At 50.1% G+C, this 18,083-nt stretch overlaps 1 protein-coding gene across 1 annotated transcript in view; it reads left to right on the top strand.

The window, feature by feature from the left end:
- The window catches only part of FADS1 (fatty acid desaturase 1), a 185,273-nt gene that overhangs the window by 98,745 nt on the left and 68,445 nt on the right, over positions 1 to 18,083 (top strand). The window contains exons 7-8 of the mRNA XM_069623891.1: positions 3,355 to 3,415; positions 4,510 to 4,586. Coding sequence (XP_069479992.1) covers positions 3,355 to 3,415; positions 4,510 to 4,586 — 138 coding nt within the window. The remainder of the gene's footprint in view (positions 1 to 3,354; positions 3,416 to 4,509; positions 4,587 to 18,083) is intronic.

The raw sequence follows: 18,083 nt of genomic DNA, 5'->3' as shown, positions 1-18,083 counted from the left end.
TCTCTACAAACCAAGGACCTCTTGTTAGGGGTGTTCAAACCCTGCACATTAAGGGAACCCACACCCAGGGCAGGCAGACTTTCAGCCATTATCTAGGTTTCCTTTTCTCTTGGTCGGCACCCTCACAGCACCTTTCCCTAACAGCTCTTCTTTTACTGTGCTCCCTCTCACACCCCTCTTCCTTCTCCCTGGGTGGGCCTTAAGCTTTCCCCCAACTGCTCCCATTCCCAACCCCAAATTTAACAACCCCAACTCTCCCCTTTCCCCCCCTGCCCCCTCCCCGGCATCCAGCCAAATAGTTCCGCCATCGCAGGTGCTTGGCCGGACCACCAGCCTGCCCACCTCTGCTGGGCTATCATTGAAGTGTTCACCTCTTTGAGCCCCCCCCAATCTTGTCGCCCCCTCCGAGATCCCCTTATACTTGCTGTTCAGGGGGACCCTGTTCTTGATTGGACCCCGGATCCTCAACTCCCCTTCCATTATTGGTCGGGGTGGCCAGCTCCTCCTCCTCCAGGGCCGTTCTTGGTCGGTGAGGGTGTATTCAATTTTTTTTATTTTCTTGAGCTTGTCTTCTTTCTCCTGTTTCCCGGAGACCCGGGAACGTTTGCACCTTCCACGATCGACCCTATGGGCCCCCTCCGGGGGGTCGGCTCCGTCACATAGTCCTGGATAGCTCCCTTTATGTCGTCCTCAGTGACCAAAGTCATACGCTGACCCATATATTCGAATGATAGGGAGAAGGGGCAGCCCCATCTGTAGCGCACTCCCTTCTCCTTCAGCAGCTGCGTTAGGGGGCGGCACATTCTACGCTTAGCCAATGTGTACGCTGAGAGATCTTGATAAATTGATACTTACGCGTTGTTGTATGTGATCTCCCGGGCCTTTCTAGCCTCCTTCACCACCTTGGCCTTCTCAGTGTAGTAATGGAACCGGACCATTATAGACTGGGGGTCCCCCGCTCTGCCCCCCGCTCTATGAACGCAGTCAAACATCGGTTCTGTGGTCATCCCATCCGCAAAGAGGAGGTTAATAATGTCTCTCACCACCCGACCCAACTCTCTCTCCATTTCGCCCTCCATTTCTGGGACCCCAAAAATTCTGACGTTATTCCTTCTTTCTCTGTTTTCAAAATCGTCCAGTTGCCTGGCCCTTTCCTCATCCCTCTTCTCCAGGGCCTTCAGCCTCAGGTCCATTTGCACCTCCTGAGTCACTGATGAAGTTTGATTAGTTTCCAATTGCAACAGCCTGTCTTCAACTTTGCTCACCCTCTGGTCCATTTTTTCAATTTTTTGGGCAATGTCCGATCTCATGTCCCTGATTTCCTGCAGGACTGCAGCAAAACCCCTTTCCATTGCAGAGGCAGACTGCGACGAGGACTCCGGCTGGACCATTCCACTATCTCGATCCAGACTGTTGTTGTAGCTGCTTACCTCCCGATAGGGGTCCTTCTGAAGGGTTTTCCGCCAGCTCATCCGGCCACCCCGTGTGCCCCCCGGCTGGATCTGCCGCCGTCCAGGGGACTATGGAACGTCTCCCCCAGGCACCGCTTTGAGACCTCTTCACCACTCCAGCCGCTGGACTACTGAAGAGGGGTTGGCCTGTCCTCCTAGATCACATACACCCCTGGGCGGGCACACGCCCCGCCAACAATGGGCGGGGGCCTCACACCCATTCCATACCACTGCGGTAGTCCAAGATCATCTTCGCACTGCGGGGGGAAAACCACCAGTCCGGCCTCCCGGTCCTCTCCGGAGGACAAGGCACCCCTCTCAGATACACTTGGGAGGGCACTCGCTCCGGGCATAGGCCCCGGGGCAACCACCCACACTGAGTCGGCTTGCCTACGCCCCGCACCTTCACTTAAGCCGACTAGCAATTACGGGCCTTGTGACCATCCAGGTGCCCCTCCCCAGGAGAGCGTGTCGCTGCGCCCCCCTCCGGGTTGCCACGCTTCGGGCCCCCGCACCACTCCCGGGTCCCCAGTCGATCTGGAAATCCTCTTGCGGGGGGTCGCTGGGCAAGGGATTGGAGGGCCTCTGATTTCCCACTCTACGGCGGTTATGCCTCCGCACCTCCGAGTCCCCCTCCCCGTTCAGGCTGGTGCTCGCCCCGGGGGGGCTCACGCTCCTCTGGCCCCTAGGGGTGCTGTGCCGGAGTTGGGGCCCCAACACTCCTAACGTCCGCCCCGTGCTCCCACACCCGTGTTCCAGCACCCAGACAGGGCGTCTTCACCCGCTTCAGGCCAGGGCCTCCAAAGTCGACTCTCCCCCCAGACAGGGGGAGGCTCCCTTCACACTCCGCCAGTGGTCCAGAAAAAAGGAAATGGCTGATCTCCCCGGAATCCTCTGGCACCCACGGGCGGGGGGCAGAAGAGGGGGGCCGAGCATGCCAGCGAGATCCCGCTGCCCCGATCTCCAACAGTTCCTCCTGCGCCTCTTCAGCCGCCGAAACTCTCACCGTCCCCTGCCTGCTCCAACGGCCCCTGAACTCCGGCTCACAGGGGTCCCGGATCGTCGCTCTTGCAGTTGGGGGGCGCCCGGGGAGGGTCACCTCACCATCACACAGGCTTGTTCCCGTCAGGGGGTCCTCGGGGGGGGAGGGGGTGGCTCAAACCCCTTTTTCGGCCCAGCTTCGGCGGGAGCTCAGGAATCAGGCTGCCATAGCCTGTGCGCCCCCTGGTGGCCTTCCGGTCGCACTCTTAACTGTTATTTTGATCTGTAGTGGCATGTGGCAGACACAGATCAGGGAGTCGCTGCATGCCTGCATTGAAAGGCACAGGAACCACACACGTTTCCATGCATTTCACTGCCTGCATGCAGTGAGTCCGATGTGATTGCCACAGTGCTGCATAACTATAATGGAGGCTGCCATCAACTTATCGATTCCCATGTTTTGCACCATGATCCTGCCAGCTAAGGAATACCTGGCACTATCTGTGTGAATTAATACATTCCACACTTGTCAGAACAATCCAATTGCTTCCCGAATGTGAATTCTGGGCAAGAACAGTGGTGCGGGATTCCCAGAGAGTTTACATGCATGTTGGGCTTATAAACTAGCATAGGGGAACCAGCGGACACCTGTTATTGAGCATGTTTCTTCTATGTCCCATTCACCAGTATGAAGCTAAAGGTAGTGTGTCTGGATTGTTCTAGATCTTCAATGCATACTGAGCCACAGAGCATCTTTGGGTCTTGTGTTCATTTTGTGTCCATTTCTATATGTCAGTTTCTGCAGATAATCCATTTTATTTCCTATTCCTTTTAGCTCTCTCTATCTTTGGCCCACTCTCTCACATTCTCTTCTGCTTGCCCTTTCAGGAAACATTGACATCTTTCCTCTTTTCTATCACAGCTTGGGGTGCAGAAGAAGAAATACATGCCCTACAACCACCAACACAAGTATTTCTTCTTTAGTAAGTACCATGCATGCCAGCACTCATCTACCCCATTTCTTTCATAAACCCTCTCTGGGTACAGACTAGCCAAGAGAGTAACAGGATGACGTTAACAATTCTGGGAGGTCTGTGTTGGGGCAGATGAATCTAGGATGGGATGTGTGTATTAGGAGCCTTTTGAAGAGAAATGTGTATTTGCCGAGGGATGGTGGTGTGACGGGGAGGAATGGCCATAGAGTGAGGCCGCAGCAAGGCAGGTTGGCGTCAGTACTGGATGACCAACTGGTTGAAGAAAGAGGTGTGCAAGGCAGAGATTGGTTGCTGACAGATTGGGAAACATGGGGGCGGGGGGTCAAAAGAAGGTGGTTGATACAAAGGGATGGCAGAGGTAGAAGAGAAAGGGATGATGGGGCTGGAAGGATAGATTCCGTGTTTCGCAGCCAATGTTGGTAGTTCGATGCAGAGGTTTAAGTGAAAGAGAGACTAATGTCTCTCCTGGCACTCTGTACTTTTTTAAAATAAATGTTATTTAAATTTGAATGATGTTGTTAAGGTATGGATTGTTTACTTATGGTTGATGTACCAAAAATTGAGTTGTATATATATTGGATCATCTTCTGTGTCTTTTTCCTAATGTTATGTGAAAGGCTTGTAATATTCTGGTAAATTGTTGCAATGGCGTAACACTATAAAACAAAAAAAAAGAGAGGGAGACTATAATTGAGGTGAGGGATTGCCTGGGCTGTGATGGAGGGACAGAGGAACTATGGTAAAGACAGGGATTTGATGCAGACCAGGGGTTTTAAGTTCAGAGGAAGGTGGTTGGGTGTAGAAGGTGGGTGAGGTGAAAGGAGCAGTCTGTATAGTTTCGGGGGTATGTGTAGAATGAGGGTGTGTGTGTGTAATATTGAGGGATTGGGGTGGAATTAAGAGTGTGACAAATGGGCTGCAGCCTCAGTGCAGGAGTTAGCTGCTTTGAGAGTTGTATGTAGAAGGGCAGGTAAGTTGCAGCAGGATGTGGGGTAAAGGCAAAGGGCAGCAGTAGGTTGTTTGAAGCCCTGGTACTGGGCACACACAAACTCATGCCTCTTGTCTTCATTTTCTTTATGTAGTTGGACCACCTGCCCTGCTGCCCCTCTACTTTCAATGGTTCATCTTCTACTTTGTAGTGAAACGGAAGAAGTGGGTGGTAAGTGCCCTACATTTTATCTGTATGTACTTGCTGCCAGCTAACAATTGTTAAACTAAACAGTGGCTGTCCATTCCCCAGAAATATTGGTACCGGTTGGTAGCCGAGGTAGATGTCGGCAATGGCACAGGCTAGGGTGTAATAGGTCTTCCTCTGTCTAGTATGAAGATTTCACATTGATAAAGAATGATTTATGAGCCAAGACTTCTAACAGGACATACCCACAAAAAAGCTTCTTTTGGATTTTAGTGCTGATGTACCAACCAAATATTCTCTCCTGGAAACTTAATCTAAAGGGTCATTCTGAGTGTATGACAATACGGTAAACTCGAACACATGAAAGCTGAATCACAGGTTTATTTTTATAACCTACATTTCTACTAGCAGGATTTAGTCAAGGTCCCTTCTTGCATCCTTTTTTTGTTCCCTCCTGCAGTTCTGTTAATGCATCATTTTTGTTGCCCAGCATTTTCAGTCCCCTTTCCCTCTCTTTGCTTTTTTTACATTTACACTTCCTTTGTCTTCCACTCGCTGAGCGATTGAGTGTCATTTGTTCCTCTGCTCTCTGATGGTTCCAGACTACCTGAAATAGTCTTTAAACATTGTCTGCAGTAGGCAGCTTTGCCTACTTTGGCAGCAGTGTATGCCATTTAAAGTGATGGACTTAGAGGTTATTCACGCTGGCTGTTACCACTGAGTATTTACAATTCAACCTGCTACCACCAGACATCTATATAAACCACATGCATCTCACTACAAGACCTAAATATATTTTATTTAAAATATCAGCTTATCCAGCCATTATCAAACTCACAGACTGTGCCTTTGCGACTGTCTGCAGGAAGGAAGCTAAGCAAATAGTCTGTTGGCTAATGGTGATATTATGCTATCTGTTGAAAAGTAGCTTAGTGGAAAAGCCTTCAATCATTTTTTTTGTGGATAAATCTTGCTATGGAGTTAAGCAAAGCAAGAAAGCAATAATTTGTTAACTCTGTCATTATTGGCTGTCTGCTAGGACCCCAGTGGTGCCCCAATAACCCACAGATTTAGAGCATATGTGACCAGACGGTGAGCAAATTTCATGGCATTCCTCAGCAGATCCCCTGTAAGGAGTTCTGATTAGCTTTGTTGTGGGAGCCTTCACATGTCTTCTGTGGGCTTTGTACATTTCTGCTTTGATGGTGGAGGTGACAGAGGGGTGATATAATGGCATAGTCGCTATTCTGTGCAACATGTGTGCCATAGTGATAGATCCAGGCTCCCAGTCCCAACTATAGTCACGTGGCCTTGTTTGGGAATCTGAAGCATAATTGAGAAGGGATCTTCATTCATATTTAGGAATACTAACCATCTCTGCATACAGGCAGGACACCATAGCACATATATAAAAAAATTGTTTTAAAATGTGTATTGATTGAAAAAACTTAAGTTAAAGTGCAGTTAAGTTGACCAGATTTAGCACAACAAAACCTTTGAAATTCAGCAGATGTGGGAAGTCATTACCAGTCAGTTATAAGGGAAGGGTTTCACATTGACATACCAAATGGCATTATGGCGGACATAGCATTTTGATCGACATCAACAGGAGCGTGCCGAGTTAAGCTGGTCATGACTTCCCACATCTGCTGAATTTCAAGGGGTGCGTTAAATCTGGCCAATTTAACTGCACTTTAACTAACGTTTTTTCAGTGAATTTCAAGGGTTTTGCTATACCATAGTTTTTTTTACAGGCCATTAGCCATGGCCTTTGGCCATTAGCCATGGCCTTTGGCCATGTCCACTGTACATGTCCCCCCAATATGTTTCTTTTAGAGCCATGGCCATTATGCATGTCTTCTGGGCCCACTAGCCAGGGCCTCTGGCCCTGACCCATGAGCACGACCTTCGGCCGTGTCCACTATACATGTTCCCCCAATATGTTTCTTTTGGACCTGTTAGGTGGCCACAGCCTTTGGCCGTGCCCACTGTATCTTGTTAAATCACTAAAGGGCCACTAACCAGTGGCCACTGCCGAACATGTTACCTAGTTCTTGAGGTATTACTACCTACGGCCCTTGGCCGTGGCCTCTGTTTGTGTTGCACCAATAGATTTCTTTTGGGCTCACTAGCTATGGCCACTGGCCATGTGTTAACTGGCCATTAGGTATGTCAACCCAAGGAATTGGAAGGACCCTTTGTGTGACTTTCACACAAAATTATTCAAAAAGAGCTCTCAAATTTTCTTTCTTATCTGACTCAATTTATATTCATAATGATAATTCAGTTGTTTGACAATAATTTCACATAATAAAGTTCAATTCTTCACTCCCAAATTCATATTTTCATAAAAGGTTTGTTTAATCCAAAGACACAGGCAAACATTGACGTCCAATGCATTTCGGTCCTGCGCCCATCTTCAAGGACCAAATCTGCCTATTTTTCATTTGTTTTTACTCCTGTGTCCACATCTGAAGTATCATATGCGACTGCATAATACTAAATGTTTTTCTTTTTGTGATCAAATTCTCTTAAAATCCCTTCTGGAACTGTTGTGTGCCCTCTGTGTAGATCGACTGTATACTTGGCCATGTCAAACCATTACTTTGTTACCAAACACCCACTGCTGCCTGCCCAGTAGATGTAGGTACTGCAAATGTTAAACCTTTTATTTCTAACTTATTCCTGCAATAATTTCACAGTAATCCTTTCCAATAACAGAAATTCCAGCGGTATTTCTGTTTGCCGATTTCTGCAACAGCGAGAAAAAACGTGAGGGGACTCACTCAAAACGAGTGAGTCCCCTCACTCCACTCAATTTCTTTTCCCCCTCCCTAACCCTCTACGATGACCCCCTATCACTTATCGCTTTGTGTGACCCACATTTCTTCTGAGTGCGTCTTGTGGCGTTGCAACTGTAATCTTGTGTGATTCTCATGGTCTTCCCCTGATAAACCAAAAATCTTCTACCCGTAACTGGCACCCCAACCCATCCCGTATATCACAAGGTGTCTTCTTTCCAGAGCCCAACCGCTAGAATGATGTGATTGCTATTGCATTTGGTATTCATATAGCGCCTACGGCCATGCCATCCAAGCGCTGTGTTCAAAACAATCAGTGTTCCTATAGGAGTGGCCACATAAACAGAAGAGTTTTGCGTTTCTTACTGATTTGAGAACGTTATTAGACTCTGTAAGGTTGTGGGGGAGTTATTCCAAAGTTTGATAGCATTCTTTTTCCTCCTCCAAATAGCGTTTTGAGTTCTTTCATTTGCGGCTTCTCCCGGTAATATCGCGGGAATCACTTGCATCGAGCGTAAAAAAATGTTTTTTTTTCTGAAAAGCCTCTCTGCTGCAAAGTACCAAGTCTGATATATATATATATATATATATATATATATATATATATATTTCTGAGGCTTGTGGAATCTGCTTAGATCACATGCTGTGCATAGGCCGACATCTAGTGGAAGCTGCGGAGTATTACAGTTTGTTTTTCGAAACTCGAAAATGGGCGTCGACACAGGCGTGCCAGTAATACTATCCCTAGTGTGACGTCCACTGTACCCAAGATCCCTCACGCGTCTGGGATCCTCAGATTGTTTTTTTCCGCCATACTGGTCGGAAGCATCTTGCGGAGTCCCCTGGCCTTAGCCATACTTTTGCTATTATTGCAATTTAAAATTATTTATTGACATCCTTCCCCACCCCAACGTCGACCATCGAACTCGACGACGGCTGGAGAAGACATCGACCGTCGGCTGCTGCACGACGGATCTGGGCCTCGGAAGGCCGCTGGCCTCGGCCCGGGCCTAGTAGGCCGCTGGCCTCGGCCCTGCAAGTAGGGAGAGTGGGGGGTGGTACATACTCTTCACTCTTGGTATATAGGTACACCTTATATATTTCCTACACTTACCAGCCCGCTGCCTCAAGGTGCGTATGGAGGGTACCCCTTTCCAATTCTGCCCCAAGTGCAATCGCAAATACCCTTGGGTCGACAGGCACGCCACGTGCAATCTCTGCTTGCCGAGGGACCACCCCGAAGCGAACTGCAGAGCGTGTAGTAGGTTTAAACCTAAAACACTTAAGGACCGTTCGACAAAGCGTTGGGCCCACCACGCCAGGCAGGCAGCCATGGCAGCGGAGGGCGCCTTCAGCGATGGCAGCGACGCCGTACTTTCGGATGGCGAGGGCATTACGGCGTCGAAAGACTGCCGAGCGCAGGTCCCCGACCTCGGAAGGTTGTCCGGCAGGGCGGCTATGGGGAAGACCCCCGGCGACGCAAGCGCTACACCTACACACACTAAGTCCAACCGAACCTCGACGACGTCGACTTCTCGGAAAGAGGCACGGATAGAACGGTCCGACTCGGTGTCCTCTGGGCGCTCTCGATCGAGATCGCCTCATGACGCAAGGCAATCATCCACTCTTGCCAAGAGTGCCTCGCTCCCTAGATTAACGGAAGTTCGATCGTCGGAAGACGAAGACGACTTCCACCCCCAGGCCGCGCTCCAAGAGACCGAGAGCGCAGTTAACACCAGCGAGGCCCCACGCTCGAAACAAGATACCTCTCCCGACCCTCGGCGCCAGGCGTCGAAAGTCTCTGGGGCCTCCAAGGGGCAGGGAAAACATTTTTCCACGCACGGGGAGGGAGGGAAACAGCGGAAAGCTCAGCCTTCCACTCCTGTAAGACCATCCTTCCACCCCAAGCAGACAGATAAACATAAATCTACTGGGACATCAACATCCAGCAAGGGTACCCTTGATAAGTCCTCTAAGTTGCCTACTAAAGTCATACCCTGTTCCAAAGAATGGTCCAGTGAGGACATAGACAGGGTCATGTCAAGGATGTCTTCCTTAGCGGATTTTATGACAAAAACCCAGAACATTTCCTTTCGTATGACCCTCAAGGGGCCACACCCTCAGGCTCCTCTGATCCTATCCCCCTAAGTAAAAAGGCCCGGGTCGAAAGACCTGACCCCTTCGAGGTGCAGCCTTACTCTACTCCATACTCTACTCCACACCCCAGATACCAAGGACAACCTTTCCCTGAAGGGGATCAGGAGTTTTCAATTATGGAGGAACGAACCGGGTCTGAATACTATGCGGAGGATGAGGACCTGGAGGAGGTAGAAGATGAGGAAATTTACAGAGTAGATTCCCCGGTAGAGAGCGAAGCCCCAGTTACCGACTCGCCAGTTGATAACCAACCCCTCCTTAATGAAGTTCTTGGTCGCGCAGCAGAACATTTTACATCGACACCCACGGTGTACAGGAGGAAAGGGACTTCGCAGAAGAGTTGGTGGGAGAGAGGAGGCCGGTCGCTCAGACCATCCCTATCCTTAAATCCATCCAACGTAGAATAGATCCATCCCTGGTGAATCCTAACCTCACCAGAGCCGTCAAGCCCAGAGTCGAAAAACTTTTTCGGGCAGCCCAGTCTGACCCTCTTTATATAAGAGGTCATCTTAAACCAGACTCCCTAGTGGTTACCAACACTCGGAAGAGGGCTGGGACACCCTTATCGTCGTCAGAAGCTCCTCCCGACAAGGAGAGCAAAAGACTGTACGGGTTTGGCAGGAAGGTAGCCTCAACGTCCGCCTACCAAGCAAGGATTGCAAACTCCACCACCCTGTTGGCAAGTTACAACTGCCATCAATGGGAAGAGGTCGCGGCGCTCATAGCCTCTGCTCCTGAACCGTTAAAGGGCCAGTTGGCTCGGATCTCGGCAGAAGGGAGAGCCGTGTCTGGTTGCATATTAAAAGCAATTTTCGACGCTGCAGACAACGCAGGAAGATTGATAGCAGAAGGAACTGTTATCAAGAGACATGCGTGGTTACGGCAGTCGGGGTTCAAAACAGAAACACAGGCTTCATTAATAGACAAGCCGGTGGAACCAGATATATTGTTTGGGAAAGCGGTCGAAGACGCACTTAAAAATGCCAAGGACGAGTACGAGACTCTCAAATCCCTTGGCCAGCTTACCAACAAACCCCCGAACCAGAGGGGGAACAGTAATTTTCGTCGCCCACGCGGCCAAAATTCACAAAGAGGCAACTATGCCCAAGGACAGGGTACACAATGGAACAACAACCAGCAGTCTACCCAAAGTTACAGCAAAGGTAACAAGAGAGGTCGTGGAAGAGGCAGAGGCAGCCCCAACAAGGGAGGTGGCACGCCTCCGCCAAAGCAGTGACGCTCAGTTCAGGGTCCCTTCTCACGCAACCCCAGTAGGGGGACGCATTTCCAACTTCACCCAGGCTTGGGAAGGGATCACCTCAGACAGATGGGTGCTGTCAACAGTGTCCACAGGATATTGTATAGAATTACTGCAGCGTCCCCGGAACGACCCTCCACGACAAAGAATACACTCCTTAGAACATCATAAGATCCTTCTCGAGGAGATCGCCATTCTGCTAGAAAAGAACGCGATAGAACTCGTTCCAGGACACCAGGTAAACAAGGGTATCTATTCAACTTACTTCCTTGTGCCAAAGAAAGATTTGACAATGCGCCCAGTATTGGACTTACGGCCTGCCAACAAGTATGTCAAGCCCCAAAAATTCCGTATGACCACGCTACAAGAGGTAATCCCCCTCCTACAAAAGGGGTACTACATGGCAACCTTGGATATGAAAGATGCTTATTTTCATATTTCCATGCTCCCGGCGCACAAAAAATACTTGCGCTTCAAAGTGGACAGTCGCCACTACCAATTCAAGGTACTGCCCTTCGGGATAGCTTCAGCACCAAGGGTATTCACCAAGGTACTGGCGGTGGCAGCTGCACACCTACGCAGGGAGGCAATCCCAGTGTACCCTTATCTGGACGACTGGCTCATAACGGGGGAAACCCCAAGAATTTGCAGGTCAAACATTCAGAGGACTATCGACCTCCTCCACGAGTTAGGCTTCTCTATCAACGAGAAGAAGTCAAGTCTGGTGCCAAGCACCTCAAAACAGTTCCTAGGAGCAATCCTAGATACTCAGAAAGGGTTGACCTTCCCCTCGGAAGAGAGAATTCGGAATATACTACTGCAAATTCCACATTATCAGTCAGGTCAACAAATAACGGTACGCAAAGCAATGCGGTTACTGGGCATGATGGCGTCATGCATTTACCTGGTCCCCCACGCGCGTCTGCGCATGCGTCCCATGCAGGAATGGTTGGCGAAACAGTGGTCTCAGGCAAGTGGTCAGTGGGACGATCTAGTGGTCGTTTCGCCAACACTCGTACAGAGCTTACACTGGTGGACAAAAGAGAATCTCGCAAGGGGAAAACCCTTTTACGATCCCGAAGTACAAGCAGTGGTAACTACAGATGCTTGCCTGACTGGGTGGGGAGCTCACCATCTCCACCACACAGCTCAGGGTCTCTGGTCTCACTCAGTAGCCAAGAACCACATCAACCTGCTAGAGCTTCTGGCAGTATTCCGAGCGCTTCGGGCGTTCGAGCCCCATCTACTAAACTTGTCGGTGCAGATCCGGACGGACAGCACGACAGCCATGTTCTATCTGAACAAACAAGGAGGGACTCGTTCGCCAAATCTGTCCAAGCTTGCCCAGAAAATCTGGATATGGGCACTCAGACGGAACATCTTCCTATCAGCACAACATGTTCCAGGGGAGCTCAATTCCCTAGCGGATGCCCTAAGCAGAGACTCCCTTCCAGAAGAACACGAATGGGTCCTTCACAGAGAGATCGTAGAAGATCTCTTCTCTCAGTGGGGTTTCCCCACTATAGACCTATTCGCCACAAGCGAAAACAAACAATGCCCAGGATTTGCATCCAGGTTCCCCCAGCCAGACTCCCAAGGGAACGCCCTGTGGATGAACTGGTCAGGGATGTTTGCGTACGCTTTTCCACCAACTCCTCTCATCAGAAAGGTGGTGTACAAGATGAACAAGGAATCGATGACGCTCATCCTAGTTGCTCCCATGTGGGCGCGACAACCATGGTTTCCACACCTACGCAGGATGGCGCTGTGCGAGCCCATCAAACTCCCAGCCTGGTACAACCTACTGTCCCAGCAACAAGGTCTAACAGTGCACCAGGAACCCAACTCAATGAACCTGGCAGCATGGCTCCTGAGGTCATAGAGTTTGGGCATCTCAATTTACCACAGAGGTGTATGGACATCCTAAAAGAATCCAGGAAACCAAGCACAAGGCACTGTTACTTTGACAAGTGGAAGAGATTCGTTATTTGGTGCCAGAATAAACAAATCAACCCAGTTGATTGCACTCCTTCCAACGTGGTAACATACATGCTCCACCTGCTGGACGCAGGTTTGGTTTTTAACTCTCTGAAAGTACACCTGGCAGCCCTCTCGGCTTACACCACATCCCATAACAAAGTATCGTGGTGGAAAGTACCAGTAGTTAAAGCCTTCATGGAAGGAGTAAAGAGACTTCACCCTCCTATTTCGAACCCACCGCCAGGATGGGACCTCAATGTGGTGCTAGCTAAGCTCATGGGCCCCCCTTTCGAACCCATGCATAAAAGTAGTCTCAAACACCTGACTTATAAAACGGCCTTCTTAGTAGCCATTACCTCCATAAGAAGGGTCAGTGAAATTCAGGCTCTGTCAGTGCAAGATCCTTTCTTTATTATCCACAAAGACAAACTGGTTTTACGCACACACCCTAGGTTCTCACCTAAAGTCATATCTAAATTCCATGTAAACCAGTCCATCGAGCTTCCGGCTTTCTTCCAGAACCCGCAAAGCTCGGCTGAGGTGAAACTACACACCCTTGATGTGCGTAGGGCGGTCCTCTACTATGTAAATAAGACCAGACCGCTAAGAAAAACAGATCAACTGTTTGTCTCCGTAGCTACAGGCAGAGAGGGGGATCGCGTCTCTAAAGGCGCGATCTCGAAGTGGATTATCAACTGTATACAGCTGTGTTACTCTCTTTCTGAAAAAACTCTGCCTTTTACGCCAAGGGCCCATTCTACTAGAGGCATTGGTGCCACTCTGGCTTTCATTGCAAATGTTCCCCTCGTCACCATTTGCAAAGCAGCTACTTGGAGCTCTATTCACACTTTTACTCAGCATTACTGCATTGACACTCATTCCAAGACAGATACACAAGTGGGACAAGCGGTTCTAAGACACCTGTTTGCTCATGACCCTTCTCACATCCCACCTCCTTCTTCGGGTACTGCTCGCTAATCTATGCACAGCATGTGATCTAAGCAGATTCCACAAGCCTCAGAAGGGATACATTACTCACCGTAATCGTATTTCTGATGCTTGTATCTGCTTAGATTCACATGCGACCCACCCTTCCTCCCCTCCGAGAGAAGGCGCATGATTGCTTGTAGTCTTACCTTTCTGTCTATCTGCTTGGATTATCTGTACTCACGCTACTCCTCATGCTTCCTCATGTCAGAAAAAATACAATCTGAGGATCCCAGACGCGTGAGGGATCTTGGGTACAGTGGACGTCACACTAGGGATAGTATTACTGGCACGCCTGTGTCGAAACCCATTTTCGAGTTTCGAAAAACAAACTGTAATACTCCGCAGCTTCCACTAGATGTCGGCCTATGCACAGCATGTGAATCTAAGCAGATACAAGCATCAGAAATACGATTACGGTGAGTAATGTATCCCATATATATATATATATATATTTCTGATGTTTGTTAATCTGCTTAGAATCACATGCTGTGCATAGGTCCGACATCCAGTGGTCACTGCGGAGTATTGCATTTTGTTTTTCGTAGTCGAAAAGGGACGTCGACAAGGCGTGTCTGAAATACTATCCCTATAGTGACGTGCGTTGTACCCACAATCCCTCATGCGTCGTGGTCCCTCAGATTGTTTTTTTCCGCCCAGCTACTGGTCGCCTTTACGCGGAGCTCCTCGAGAGACATTGCAGATTTCTTCTCCTCGACCTTTGGTCGTTTTCCTACTTAATATATAACACATTGATCCCTCCCTCGACGCAGTTGTGAAGCTGTCTCCGCCGAGCAAGATCTTCGACGGAGGGGACGAGCGGAGGAGATCCTTCGGCGTTGCCGAACACGTGGCCTGGCCTCGCAGGCCAAATACAGTAGGGAGAGCGGGGTCGTGGGACATCTCTGGTTCTTTTCTGAGAATGCCTTTCCTTTTCCCCTTCCATTCCCATGGGGTCGTTATCACGATTTATTGCCTCGGCTATGGAGAGGACACCCTTTAGGTTTTGCCCGCTTTGCAAGGGCAAGTTTACTTGGAAGGACAAGCATTCACGGTGTAACCGCTGCTTGCCCCTCGATCACAAAGAGGAGGGTTGCACGGCTTGTCGGCTTCTTAAGCCAAAGACTCTAAAAGACCGTAGGGTCAAGAGGTGGGCGGCCTACGCTATGTCGAAGGCCGATTCTTCACCCGCCGCTGCTACCACCGACAGTGACGAGGAACGTGATAACACGACCTCCGCTACGGAAGTCGTAGACCCCTCAAAGAGCGCTCGCGCTCTTCGTCGTCTGTCCCCGGCCCCGACGGGCTCGGCTCACGCCCTGCTTATGGGGATGAACACCCCGGCGACACTGACGCACACGATACCACACATAAGCACACAACCCATGGCTCTTCTTCGTCGAAGACGAAGAAAGCATCAGCGCCAAAGGAGACGCAGGTTCCACCGGCGGCCTCCTCGGACCGTTCAGGTTCGAAGCCCCTCTCGCAACCGCAGCCGCGACCAGCGACTGGGCTTTCAGCAAATAAGGGCGCCGCCCCCAAACCATCGGCCGGAGCGCACCAGCAGAGAGCGCACGCCGCCGTAGAACGATCGACACCCGTAACGTCGAAACCACAGCCCAAAGCTGACAAACGAGTCGCAGAGAGCTTGGCGAGGATCGTTGTAGCCGACGCCCAGAAGCGTACGCCGAAAGACACGTCGAGCGCTACGCAAAGGTCGAAAGACACGCCGAAAAAGCCTGAAGAAAGACAGGGACTACCCCCTTCAGTCGAGCGGACCCCCAGCACACCGAAAGGCTTTTCGGAAGGCGACGGGACACTTTCCTCGACGTTGTGGGAGAGGTCGAGCCGTTTTCAGCTAGATGACACTAATTTTCCCCCACTAGACCGCTCAGGGGTACCCCATGAAACCATGGAAAGGCTCCATCTCTGCATGGAGAGAATGGAGAGGTTTATGAAGACCCAGAACCCTCCTACTCCCAAGAGAACAAGAGAAGGGCCTCAGGAGGACCCCAGGGCCAAATTCCCAAGACTATTCAATCCCCAGTAGGACACAGCCTCAGATTTCCATAATGTGTATGACCTCACTGGTGAGGAACAATACTTGGAGGAGGAGGATGAATTTGTGGACGATGAAGAAGGACAGAACCAGGAGGAAGGTCTGGAAGACAGCCCAGACATGGTAGGAGAAGGCTTCGGAGAAAATCCAGAAGAATGACCTTCTCATCCCTGGCAATCCCCATCAGTATATTCGGACACTGATGTCCTGAACCTTAATCCTCCTGACAATTCACCTGTTAGAAACACGTCTCCCATTGACGATCAGCCCACATTCAATGCCCTGTTGCGCAGAGCAGCAGCACATTTCGAACTGGACACTGGGGAGATCTCTCCTGAAATAGACTTTGTGGAAAGAGTAATTAAGGAGAAACCCCCGGTCAGCCAGACCATTCCCCTCCTAGCTTCAGTGAAGAGAAGAATCATCCCTTCGCTACCCACACCCGCACTAATCAGAGGAGTTAATCCAAGAATTGAAAAACTTTTCACTCCTTCACCCTCAGACCCGCTGTACATCAGGGGACATTCCATTCCAGATTCCCTTGTAGTAACTAATACAAGGAAGAGGGCAGGGGTGCCGCTGTCCACCAGCGAGGCACCACCTGACAAGGAGGGCAAGAGGTTATATGCCCTTGCAAAGAGAGTCACATCCTCGGCTGCCTTTTCGGCAAGAATTGCGAACAACAATTCTTTGCTAGCTAGCTACGCAGACGCGCAGTGGGCCAAACTGCGCAAAGATGCCGAAGAAGCGCCGGAACCTCTACGTACACGCCTGCTATCAACTATTGGCGAAGGAACCCAGGTCAACCAGAGTATTGTAAAGAACTCTCTGGATGCTGCAGAGACAGCGGGACGTTCCCTGGTTCAGGGAATACTCCTAAAACGCCATGTATGGCTACGCAACTCGGGGTTCAAACCGGAGACACAGGCGTCTTTAATAAAGACACCTGTTGAAGACTCAAACCTCTTCGGGAAAGCGGTGGATGAGGCTCTGGAGATGGCTAAAAAAGACTTCGATACTATCAAAACTCTTGACCAGATCTCTAAGCCCACTACCAGACGCGGCTATGGCAACAAACGCTTTTTTCGTGGCCAACGCCAACAGCAGAATCAGCAGCAACACTACCCTGCCACCAATTATCAGACCAATAGTGGGCAGTACAGCCAAAGAGGCCAGCGCCGTGGCAAAGGGAGAGGTCGGGGGTCCACCCCCAGAGGCTCCCAAGCCCCCAATAACACCAAGTGACGCGAAGATTCGCGTCCCCTCCCATGCAACACCGGTCGGGGGCTGGATAACATCCTTTCTTCCAGCAGGGGAGGGAATAACGTCAGACCTTTGGGTACTTTCCACCGTAGCCCACGGATACTGCATCGAATTCAATGGTTCCCCAACATACAGACCCCCGAGGGGACGACGCATGACACCGGAACACCTTGCCATCCTTCTCCAAGAAGTACAACAACTGCTGGAAAAAGGAGCCATAGAGGTCGTGCCTCTATCTCAGGTAACGGAAGGTATTTATTCAGTGTACTTCCTTGTACCCAAAAAGGATCTAACCATGCGCCCTGTATTAGATCTGCACCCAGCGAACAGGTTTATCAAACCCCAGAAGTTTCGTATGGTGACCTTACAGGAAGTGATCCCACTGCTATCACAGGGAGATTACATGACAACATTGGACATGAAAGATGCATACTTTCATATTTTAATGTTGCCAGCGCACAGAAAATACCTCAGGTTCATGATAGAGGGCAAACACTACCAGTTCAGAGTGCTACCCTTCGGCATAGCATCGGCACCAAGGGTATTCACGAAGGTACTGGTAGTGGCAGCGGCCCACCTGCGCAGGTTGTCCATCCCAGTTTACCCTTACCTCGACGACTGGCTCATAACAGGGGATTCTTACGAAACATGCTTCTCCAATACCCAAAAGACTGTAGACCTTTTGTTCCAGTTGGGCTTCTCCATCAACGAAAAGAAGTCCAGCCTAGACCCCAGCCAAATCAAACAATTCCTAGGGGCTCTAATTCAAACAAAGGACGGCCTCGTCTTCCCCTCCAACGAGAGGGTCCAAAACATGCTGTTTCAGATCCATCAATATGTGACCGGTCGAGAGGTGATGGTACGCAAAGCAATGCGCTTGCTAGGCATGATGGCGTCGTGTATTTATTTGGTACCTCACGCGCGCCTGCGCATGCGCCCTATGCAAGAGTGGCTCAACAGCCAGTGGTGTCAGGCCAGCGGACTATGGGACGATCTAGTGGTGGTCTCGCAGGCCT

Source organism: Ambystoma mexicanum, chromosome 11 (assembly GCF_040938575.1).
Source record: "Ambystoma mexicanum isolate Mex_15411 chromosome 11, UKY_AmexF1_1, whole genome shotgun sequence".
Classification (NCBI taxonomy): domain Eukaryota; kingdom Metazoa; phylum Chordata; class Amphibia; order Caudata; family Ambystomatidae; genus Ambystoma; species Ambystoma mexicanum.
Note: the sequence above shows the minus strand (reverse complement) of the source record. Positions and strands in the feature narration are given on the sequence as shown.